Consider the following 12,479-nt stretch of genomic DNA (forward strand, 5'->3'; position numbering starts at 1 on the left):
AATGCCAAGTTAACTTACTATTCGATCTTGGTCTGTGGTGTAAAATCTTTTAAAGCACCATTGTAATTTGTTCTTGCAGAATAAATTTCTCTTATTTTATGGTGCCAAGTTGCCATTATTATTAATGTTTTTTAGTTTATTGCTGCTCTTAATGTTTTCCGATTTTATGGTGCCAACTGTCATCATTCTTAAAGGTTTTTGTAAATGATCTTAAGTTGTATTGCCAAGTTAACTTATTATTGGATTTTGTCTCTTGGCTAAACTCCAAAAGCTGTTTGGGGATTATTGGGGCGAAATCCTTGGATAGTTGTCCTATAAGAACACACATTCCAAAGATGACAGGCGAGCTGGACAGTGCAGAACGAGAAGTCCAAATGGTAAGAAATGTGCATGGAATCTGAAAGGAACGTGGGTGCTCTAGTGGTAAGAGATGATTCAGAAGGTCAGCTAAGAGGGAACCTCTTGGACAGGTTCTCTAAGAGCCCCAAAGCAGATGGTAGGCAGTGAAGTTGCCAAGCAGCAAAAAGGAGTGAGGGAGCTGACCAATAAGCTAGAGTAAGTCCGACTTGGTAACAGCAAATGATGGAGAGGTGTAGATGTTGCAAAGAGAAAAGGTGAAATGAGGAAGGGCAAAGCTGACTGCAACAGCTAGCAGTCGCATGTTAAATGAGATGGATGGCCAGCATGGCTCCCACATGAGGTGGAATGCTGTCCTTGGAGGTAAAGGTCACAGAGGACCAGAAAGAAACATGAAAGGTCAAATGGGTTGTGAGGATAATTTTTTTTCTGGGAAGCAGAAAACAAGCGGACACTGCAATTCCAAGAGCAGCTGTAATCCCTCCTGGGATCTAATGCCATGAATTTTCCATTGGAGAAGTCATAATGGGGATTGGGGAAGAGGGAACAAATGAAGATTAGTCACCTTGGTGGCTTCTCAGTGCCAGCCTTCAAAAATCCACTGTTACAGGGGGAAGAGGCTGGAAAAATTATGTTCCATGAGATCCACAAACATATTGGCACTCTCCCTGGGTCAGTCTGAATTCCACGGCAGAAAATCGGTAGGCAGTGGGCACCAGCAAAATGGTCAGCCAGGTAAGGGTACATATGCCAACACCACTGAAGTGGATCCCCAAGTCAGGGAAGGAGAAGACCATTAGTTTTTGTTATAGTTCCTATAACTTTCTAGTTGACAGATGAAGAGTATGTTTTTAGCTGTAGAAAGTCTTTGCAGGAGTATCTTTTCGTCCTTTCAGCCTGACAGTAGTGTAGCACGTGATTTCGCCACCAAATGTAAAGATCTGATTGCTTGTTGCGTAGCTGTAGTAGGAGACAGGGATGCTATTGTGACCTGTGTGATTTCACTACTGCAACACTGACTTGAAGTTGGAAGGCTTGGTGGGCATATCCTCCGTTACGTACGGCATAGCAAAAATGGTACTGTAAATGCCAGATGGTAAAATGCACGGATTTTGACTAACAATTGCAAGTGACAGGGTGGGGTTTGGTGGCCTTCAATCAGATCTCCTGGATGCTTGCTCATTAAGACACTTGGGACATTCACGAGATTACAATTGATACAGTAGAGAGGAGGCGAACAGCTGCCCTCGTGAGCATCTCTGCCAAAAGTAACGCACTTGGCCACGTTTTGACTGGATACACGTTTTATTATAATGTTGGCACTTGTACAAACGCATCTAGTTTGGAATGTATGGTTGGACTGTGATTACTTCACAGCCTCCCTTAATCTTTGAGGCAAAAACTACTCGAGCAAATGGTAGAAAATGAGTGCATGTGGGTTAACAGCTCATGGTCGTGCAGTAGCGTTCTCGCTTCCCGTGCCCGGGTTCGATTCCCGGCGGGGTCAGGGATTTTCTCTGCCTCGTGATCGCTGGGTGTTGTCTGCTGTCCTTAGGTTAGTTAGGTTTAAGTAGTTCTAAGTTCTAGGGGACTGATGACCATAGATGTTAAGTCCCATAGTGCTCAGAGACATTTGAATCTTTTTTTTGAGTGCATGTGGGCATTAAGTTTGCATCCATCTTTTTCGTAAATGAGAAAAATTTCAGTCTCCAACTGCAACACCTTCCAGAATAAGGCATGCATTAACTGCAGCAAAGAAATGACCCTCTTCAGTATGTGATACCATGAGGAACCAAGGTGCATTTGGGAGGGCCTTCAAATCTATAGCCTCATTCTGTTTATGTTTATGTTTAGTAGACACACGCTAAGATGGTGATGATACATTGCAAAAGAATCCCCCATGATTGCCAACATCTCCAATGGCATGCTCTTTCCAACTGGGAAACCCCTCAGAGACGGATTCAGCCACCATAAATGATTGTTCGCACCTCAGGTCACACCCCCCAAACTCCTGACAGAGGGACCAATTGGCATTTGGGACAGCTCAGGCACTCACCCTTCTGGGCCTGACCTGTATCAGAGGGTACATGAGAACCCTACCCGTTGACCTGGAGCTGCCAATTATGCATTACCTTGTCACCTGTAATGTGTCTAACGAATGGGACAGCCTTCAGGAAAACATCAGGACGAAGGAGAAACAAAGAGAATTAGGATTCACCAGTTAAGTCTTCACAGCCTTACTGAAAGTGGCACCGGCTACTTATATTTCTTCTTGATGGTGGCCTGTAAACCACTACAAGCTTGTGCATTACCTAAGCACCACTGTGGCACCGCATTGAAAGAGGTGTTCAACACTATATTCATTAATCTGAAAGGCTGGGAATCAGCTCCAATTTTTGGATATATAGCCATTCACCCTTTCTTCTAACTTGTTCTACTGCAGTATGATATTAGCTTGTGCCCATCAAGATGAATCTGTTGAATTTAAGTGATTTCGTGTGTCATTCTGCATTAAACACAATACAGCTGCTGATATGCCACCTGAACTTTTATTTTCCTGTATGGATATCAGACATTTGCCTTATTTATCTAGGAATAGTCACATAATGGTTGTTGCAAGGAATAGTATTAATGAATCATTACAGTAGTGCATTTTATAACTGAAGTACTCTCACAATTAATAAACAAAAATTTATATTTCTGAAAAAGTTCTGCAGTGAATTATGAAAACTTACCTTGCACTATCAGATGCACATCTTGTTGAGGTTTCCACCTGAAATATTTGAAGAAATGGCCAGTGATTTACAAGTGATGAGACAGTAAATACATAGAATTCTATTAATGCCCACCAACATGTGATTGGTCCACAAAATGCTGTAAGTTAGGCTTGAAAATATCATTAAAGAGGACATGATAAACTGTTGCAGTTAATGAAACAGAATGTTAGTAAGAATTCATTCTCCATTTTCTCACTGTCTTCAGTACTGTAAATAACTACGCAAGCCAGTAATTTGGTTGTAGCCATACTTCCTACTAGACACTTCACAAAGGAAAGTGACCAATAACATCTTTAATCTGTTATGCACTTACACTTTGTGTAAAATTTTCTTTCACTTTTTTTCCGTTATGAAAACTGCCATGCAATGACAGATGAATCCATCATCGTAAGTGACACATTTGGACCTTTGTGCTCTGGGCAGCCCAGACCAACTTGCAGAGGTGAGGGGTGACTCCTTAACCCAACCTTAAGTTCACCCCCAGAACTACATACAGGCTTGGACCATTAAATATACAAACATTAATAAATATTGGCAACCTCCAAATAGTTTCACACATTGTAAATTGACAAGTTAAAATTGGCATTACAAAATATCACATTCACAGATGAAGAAATACTACAATCAGAGAACTGTAGATTCTTCACAGAGAACACAGGGAAGAAATTCGTGAAACTACTACAGAACTAGGCTCTGCATTCATAAATGGCAATTATGTTGCAAACGGCACCAAATTTTTTGGGAGGACAACGGTTCAATCCCACACCCGACCATCCGGATTTAGGTTTTCCATGGTTTTCCTAAATCACTCCAGGCAAATGCCGGGATGGTTCCTTTGAAAAGGCATGGCCAACTTCCTTCCCCATCCTTTCCTAATCCGATTAGACCAATGACCTCACTGTTTTGCCTCTTCCCCCAAACAATCCAAAATCCAAATTTTTCATTACCTCCAGAAGTCTCTCTCCCTGCAATAATTCAATATTTGGGTGAGAGGTACACAATAATTAATGCACATGCACCAATAGATCAGGATAACAATGCAGAAGATAAAACAGTCCTCAGAACAACGTTGAGAAGCATCTGATGAAGTTCCAGAGGAAAACATACAGATTTCATTTAACTTTTATCCTCAGACTGGCACGGAATGGAGATGAGAACATTATCTGCCCAAACTGCTATTAAATGAATTTATTCACAACTGGAATTTTGACTGTTATGCCATTCTCAAGTGACAGCTTACTATGAACTAAGTCAGTGTTATTAAATGTCATGCCTAGTGCTTGGGGAGTGGATATTAAGATGTGCAGTATGACATGACTTTGATAGAAATTAGTACATGAAGTACTACCAATTTCTAGGCATACAGATTACAAAGACTCCCATCTTGTAAAGAAAATGGAATTTGTAAACATGGTTAACACAAAATTACTACCTCAAAAGTATTACCTCAAAAGGAATTATAAAGGATTCAGACATCACACTGAGCTACCACTTGAGAATTGTACAACTGCCAAATTAATTTTGAATAAGTACATTCCATATCAGTCCTGCTAGACAATGTTTTCATTTATGAATGTCTGCCTGACTAGATGTAAGAAAAAAGGAAAACTGCAAAGAAAAAGACATTTAGCATACACCACTAAGAAGATACGAGGACTATGATTTGAGAATATCAGACAGCTTGTGTGCCAGTAACAAAGCACAATTCCAAAAAGATGATGAATTCCGGAGTCAGACACAGATATCTGTTGAAATTGACCATTACCACTGAATAATAAAAGTAAGATTCCTGGCCTAGAATAACTGATAACCATGTTCACATAAGATTCAATGAAATTCCATGAAAAGTTCAAGGAGACAACAGCAGAATTCTAAAATACAAGATATATCAGAGATGGCTTAGGACAGGATGGTCCTGTGCAGGCCAAATTGATAGAGGACTAAAGGAGCAAAATACCATTGGAATACATCTGTAACATTTTAGAAAGCTTAAACTATCAAACAAGACTGCTTTATAACAAAATTCTTAAAGAATCTGAAATACAGAAGACAACACGGGTCTTCTTAAAAGAACTACAGCCTCATTTGCGATAAGAACAGACTTTAGCCAAGGCAATGTACTAACTCCATTCTTCTTTCAGACTATACTAGAAAAGTGAATAGTGAACAGATGGAGCAGTTGTCAGAATCTACTACCAGAAGTTGAATACTACTTGGTTAGAAAATTGATAATTTCAAAATTGTTTGTTCAACTTTTGTAGATAATTTAAAATGCTGACAATGTAGATAAACCACAGAACAGAGAGAAAGAAAAACAGTAGGAAAAGCATGACTACTCATCTCCTCTGATAAGCAGCAGTGAAGCAGAAATGGGTAACTACAGGACTGCAACATCCCTATCAAATACGAAGTGTGGGAGGGTCAGTGAAAGACAGATTTAAGGATTTATGAGAAGTCATGTAGCCAAATGGTGGGGAAAATGGAACCACAAGAGGAAGACTATAAAACATGGACTCTGCATTTCAGTTAAAAGAAGATGTTTATAGTAAAAATTCATTCTCCAAAATTGCAGAACCTCCAACTTGCAAGGTAGTCATCTGGCCAAAATACACATCTGTATCACACAGAATACGCATCTGTATCACAAATACTAATTTTAGAATCAACAAAAGATAGTGAAAATTACGAAAAAGAAAAGATATTAGGAAACAGAATACCATGACAAACATTTAAATTCAGAAACAATACAGAAGTATAGATAAATATGTAGGAAAATAACTGGAGACAAAATTTGGCACACAAGGTTAATGAGTCTTAGCATACTGAGAAGAAAAACTGTGTAGCAGTACTAAAACCATTAAAAAATCTCAATGCCTTACACGAGTGCACAAAGACCTACAAGAAACCTGTATAAATTAGCAAGATATTTAAAACCAAACCAAATACAGAAACAGGATTGGGTTGGTAAATTCTCCACAGCATAACAGTTACAAAAAGACAAGATAGAAACTGAACGTCAGGTGCGTGGAAAGAAAAATGTGTACAGAAGAAGGAGTAGCATAAATAAATGTAAAACCTTAGATTGATCAGGAAAAAAAATTGTTCCATATTTGTAGTACCTTCTCAGTAAAGCACAGCGATCGTATATGTACTGCAAGCAAGTTGAAGCAAGCAGCTCAAAGAGTCTCTGCAAATATGCAGATAACAGTATTTGGAGTGTTTTGTTAGGCTACAGCAGTGATCAGAAACATTTTGCAGTGGTGTTGTTATGCTGTCAGTACTGCTTGCATGCAGTCACAAAAGAGCAATTCATTCAAGTGTCACTCCATCAAGAGCTGCACACAGCTGTGGTTACATATCTAGTGAACAAAGAAGATCATACAACAACAATGTACGTATGTATTCCTTTAGCTCGAAAGTTTGTAACTTGCCTTGATGGTATAGTATCCAGTAACTACTATGACTGAGGTATTCACTCAGTGATTGTTTACTTGCAGAGAACTAGAAGTATAGCAAAACAGAACACTCGCTTGATGTGAGACAAGCTGTTTTGCATGTCTTCAAGATTGGGAGTACTTCTAGGGACTATGGCATATCACAACCACAAACAAGTGTGCACAGTCAATAGCAAAATCATGAAACAACAGTAACCAATAAGCCAAGGTCAGGTCATCCCTGAAGAGAGAGGAGGAAGGACAGAATGATTTGTACGCAATCAGCTGGTGTTCCAAGAGAAACATCTCAACAAAGCTTGTGAACCCCTGTAACATGTTCGTTGCACTGGTGCATTTCTTCTGCCAATTGAATCCAATGTTACTAGATAGAAATAGATTTCCTGCAGCATTAAATATATGGCCATTTTTAAGGCAACCGGGAATTTTGACTGGAACACTGGACTTGTTATATTAAATTTGAGTATAACACACCTCAATTGTGGAGGCAATTTTTTGAAGAAACAAATGAATTTTATAAACTGCAATATATGGTATCAAGTCTTTGTAAGCACCACTGGAAATTAATTTGAACAAGTAATGAAGGTAACTGAAAATCTGTCATGCATTCAAACTTTCAAATATTATATGTGAGATAGTAATGTGAATCTACCATCAAATGCACAGGATTGATTGACACTGAACATTTCCCATTTAACATTGAAACATGAAAATCTATACATTTAATATTTTGCTCTGGTGAACTATGTTCCTTCTAAGTCAAGAGAAATGCCCATAACCTACTATCCATTGGGGTTACTTTCCTGTGAGAAAAGGCCGACAACTGTGAGGCAGTATTTAAATTCACATTCATGTAACTCTTGCACTTGAATCTTTAAGCAATTTTATGACTTTCCCAAGGTCAGTGCTATGATGGCAAGTAGAATTTTTGTCACATTTAAACATAATCATAAACTCATTGACAAACAAAAGATGAATGCGGCCAAAATTAGTGAGGGACAGCAATAAACAAAGGATGCAACAAATCAAATATTCTAACTCTGCTGACTGATCTCTCAAAAAATCAGATGCATAGCCAATTGCTAATTTGTCACTTTCCAGCTATAAAATATTATTCACAAATATTATATAGAAAAACACTAAAATTGAATTCAACAGTACTATTTCAAACTGTGCAGCCCAACTTCAGGAGTTAAATAGAGCCCTGTATAGTTTTTCATTAATTAATTTTATAAACACTGATTACAATAATGCTAAATAGTACTACATGTAAGCCAAAACTGCCACAAGCATAAACAATACATCAAACTGTACAGTGAATACATAGTTTGACTGGAACTCAACTGGCTCCAGGGTATCTACAATTAGATTAGAACTACTCAATTAATTTGACCAGAGCTAAATGTACTCCACAATTCCATACACCAAAAGACAGTGTATTTTACACTACACCCTTATCCTTATCAAATGTGTATTAGAAACGTTTTTGACAAATTAACTATTATGCAGTGTGATCAAGATGTGTCAAGTTCAATTGGTTGCAATTCAAACTTGGTAAGTGCTACGTAGTAACCTAAAGCACCATGTAAATGAGCAGGAAATTACAATCTCACCTGATATGACACGTTTGTTTGTATAGAAATATTTCCTTGTATTTAATTACTGTAACAGTTGCATATGACGGCAATTTATCATGTTTTCACTGATAATTAATGTAATATTTATCTCAGAATGTTTCGTAAGGTTCTAAAGTGACCAGCATGGGAAGGTGCTTATCTCAAGCCAGGCTTCACAAAATCCTCACCAAAGTACCAACTAATCCAGGAGGTTAATTGAGGAAGGATGATGGGGAAAATACAGACAGCACATGAGACACTGGAACTGCTCCTCAAAACTCATTTTCCTCAATATGCTCTGGCGGATAACATAGAGCAGAATGCGACCCCTGAAAGACAATGGTTCTCAGGCACTCAAAGAGAGGACTGGGAATCAGCCAAGGAGTGTGTCAATTTCAGTAAAATCCAATGGGCGGTGGCAACATTCTAATCAGTCAAGTCACCTGGTCTAGATGGAATCTTTCCAGCTCTCTTAAAACAAATAGGAGACAATCTTATAAGAGTCCTCTGCATGTTATTCAGGGTTAGCTTAGCAGTGGGAGTCATTCCCAATGCCTGGAGGGCAATGAAGGTTCTCTTTATTCCAAAGCCATGGAGAACTGATCATACGAAGGCCAAGGATATGAGACCAATCAGTCGAGTTAATGTACATGCTGGGGAGAGGAGGCTAACTAGGGCTCCTCTACATTCAAACTAACACACATAACCAGGTAAATCAAGTGAGACAGCTCTCCAACTATTTGTTGGGAGGGTGGAGAAAGCACTTTCCTTTCAAGAAACAGCCCTCTGCATCTTCCTGGGTGTCAAGGGGGCTTTTAGTAACACAACCTTTGATTCCATGGCTAGGTCAACAGAGGTGCATGACCTAGTGACCACTATATGTAGGTGGACTAGGGCCATGCTTAGTGGAAGGAGGGTAGAGGCCACATGATGAATGAAAAAATAGTAATTAACACTACTAGAGGTTGTCCACAAGGAGTGTTGGCCACTTTATTGTGGAATCTACTGGAGAACGAACTCATTGGGGAACTAAATTACAGACAATGCTTTTGCCATGGATACGCAGATGACCTTGTCATAGTAATACCCGGCAAATTTGCTGACACAGTTAGGAATATGGCACAAGGAGCACTGGACATTGTGCAAGACTGATACATTACATAGGACCTAAACGTTAATCCTAACAAGACTGTTGTGGTACTAATCACGAAGAAGCACATCTAAAGCTTTTCGATGAAACTCTATCTGTGAAGGGGATAGTGAAATATCTAGAGATAATCTTAGATGAGAAACTAATATGGACCCTTCACATTAAGAGCATTTGCTCCAAGGCGAATTGTACTCTAGTGAGTACCAGAAGGCCTTGTGGCAAAACCTGGGGCCTAAGATCCTGATTTATGCACTGGACACACACAACAATGGTTAGACTTAGGATCTCCTATGGGGCCGTAGTGTCGTGGAAGAATGTACAACAGCAGGCTGCAGCTAAGGAGCTTGCTAAGGTGCACAAACTGGCCTGCTTTGCCACAACAGGCAGAATTAGTAGCACACCAACCACTGGGATGTAAGTCATGCTGGACATGCCTCCACTACATCTTTGGGTTAAGATGAAGGCAGCAGCTGGTGCATACACACTCAAAACTGGTAAAAACTGGATCACATTGGGATATCCAGACTTACACACTAAAATAGTGAGGCAAACATAGGAATGGCTTGAGAAATGCCGCCTGACTATATAACAACTCCCAACTGCTTCAACAAGCCTTACAATACAATAATTGGAAGCAGAGAGCAGTGGGAAAACAGTTTGACACCATGCAGAGGACACTGTCTGGTTCACTGATGGGTCAAAATCAGACCAAGGCGCTGGGGGCGGGGTGTACAGGGTTCAGCCAAAACTGGAGGGCATCATCTCTCTAGGAAAACTGGCCTTGGTATTCCAAGCTGAAATTACTGCAATCAAGGCGTGTGTGGAGGAGAATATATATAGGTGCTACAAGGACCATAGCATCTACATCTATTCAGACAGCAAGGTAGCCCTCAAATTATTGGGAGCTCCTGCAGCACAATACATTATTATTGCAGAATGTCACAGGGCTTTGGTGGAGTTAGCGGATTCAATAGCGGAAACTTAATATGGGTCCTTGGTCACTCAGGGATCAGTGGCAATAAAGAAGCTGACAGATTGGCCAAGATGGGGGCAAAGACTCCATTCAGTGGACCGGTACCTGTTCTGATAATCACCAAGGTTATGATCAAACGAACTATGGAACTGGCTTAGAATACTAGACCAAGCAAAAACATGGTAAGGTAACGATGCCAAAATTGTGCTTTAAAAGATGCTCTGTAACCCTGGGCCCGAAGAGGACAGAGATTAACCTCATGTTTGGACTGATGACCAGTCATGTGAATTTAAAAAAAAAAAAAAAACACCTACATACAATGGGTATAATGGAAGAAGACCCTAAATGTAGAATCTGTGATGAGAGTGAAGAAACTGCATCACACCTAATCTTCCAATGCATGACATTGGAGAGCAAAGAGACAGAATTTTCAGTGCAACTAGAAGTGAAGAAATTGTGTCTAACAAATAATGGGTAGAGAGACTCCTTGCACTATCTAAGGGCATTGGTTGGCTTTACTAGATATACAGTGAGCAATACTGCACAATAAACTGCTTCGGTGCCAGGTTAGACCAAAGCTGTCTTAGCTTCTCTGCCAAAATCAAATTAAATCCATCATCCTTAGTGAATTTGTGTTCAGGTATTTTTGACAAATTAACTATTATGCAGTGTGATCAAGATGGGTCCAGTTCAACTGGTTGTACTTCGAATTTGGTATGTGCTACATAGTACCTTGAGCACTATGTAAATGAGCAGGAAATTATGATCTCATCTGATATGACAAACTCGTTTCTATAGTAATATTTCCTTGTATTTACTTATTTTAACAGTTGCATATGGTGGCTGTTTATCATGTTTTCACTGATATTTAATGTTAATATTTATCTTAGAATTTTTGGTAAGCTTCCAAAGTGACCAGTATGGGAAGGTGTTTATTTCAAGTTGATTAGTTTCAATAAGAACAATGTACTTTCAATCACTTATTTTAATTAAGTTTTGTAAGATGTTTTGAAAATGACTAGCATGGTATGGTTTCTTGAGGTTTTAAATAAACAGTGCTGCTGTGCCTCATAGTCTTTGGTAATGTACTGTATGTGTGTTTCTCACATAGTCTGGGCCGGTGAACTGTTACTGTTAAGTCTGCATAGGTTTTGACAGTAGTTGAACCGAAGTCTCTGGGCAGCCAACCAGTTGTGTCATTTCAGCTCTCTAAAATTATATGGATGATAAGATTTTGAGCAATACATGAGGATTTTGGAATTTTCTCATTACATTAAATTGTTGTATGTTTTTGTGACTAACGAACTTTCACTTTGCGCAACTGATAGTTCTGTTTTGTACTGAACTTTGATTGACAGTGACACAGCATCACTGATGATTAACACCCAGCTGGACTTAGTTCCGATTTCACATTAGCTTATGTAACTGGGGAATCTGTCAAATATTCACAATTATTCACATAATTGAACTGCATTATCTTCAATCTGAAGTGTTCACCCTTGCTATGTGATCCTATATAATTCAATTTAATGATTTTAAGGATGGCCATTTCTATTTTTGTGTCTTACATTGACAGTACACCATCCAACTTAACTTTGTCACTGTGTTTACATTTCCTTATTTAGTTGTCACTGCATTTAAATTCGTTTAAACAACTTGTTTAAGTATACATTAACTATTACAATATATGCCTAACTTCATACTTTTAGATGTTGCTTGACTGACAGGCAGCTGGTGGTTTTAACAGGGTAGATACTCAGTGGTAGATGGCCTTGACCCATGCATGGGACTGTAGAGAGACATTCTGAAATCAGCTCTGTTCACTACCCTGAAACTCAGTACATCATAGGACCAATTTCAAAGCATTAACATTACACATCTTGATTGAATTTTCACAGTAAGCAATCAGCACACAGTGTCAGTAGCTGGAATGAAATCACTATCAAGTTGCCCTATTGGCACACAAACTGAAGATAACAGACAAGGCCAAATATTCAATTTTCTCTTTCAAATCTATTTCATTGTGGAATATCATAATGGAGTTCCTCCTTTCAGTACCGGCATAAACATCATAATGACAGATTCTGAGATGATCAATTTATGTTGATTTTATACTGTGTACGCACTTAATAGAGAAAAGGCACCTGGGCAATA

The 12,479-nt window shown here is 39.0% G+C and overlaps 1 protein-coding gene across 1 annotated transcript in view; it reads right to left on the bottom strand.

Moving 5' to 3' along the window:
• LOC126426433 (putative zinc finger protein 66) overlaps positions 1–12,479 on the bottom strand; it is a 95,087-nt gene that overhangs the window by 27,767 nt on the left and 54,841 nt on the right. The window contains exon 6 of the mRNA XM_050088350.1: positions 3,093–3,130. Within this exon, the coding sequence (XP_049944307.1) occupies positions 3,093–3,130 (38 nt within the window). The remainder of the gene's footprint in view (positions 1–3,092; positions 3,131–12,479) is intronic.

The sequence above is a fragment of the Schistocerca serialis genome, chromosome 11, assembly GCF_023864345.2.
Source record: "Schistocerca serialis cubense isolate TAMUIC-IGC-003099 chromosome 11, iqSchSeri2.2, whole genome shotgun sequence".
NCBI lineage: Eukaryota > Metazoa > Arthropoda > Insecta > Orthoptera > Acrididae > Schistocerca > Schistocerca serialis.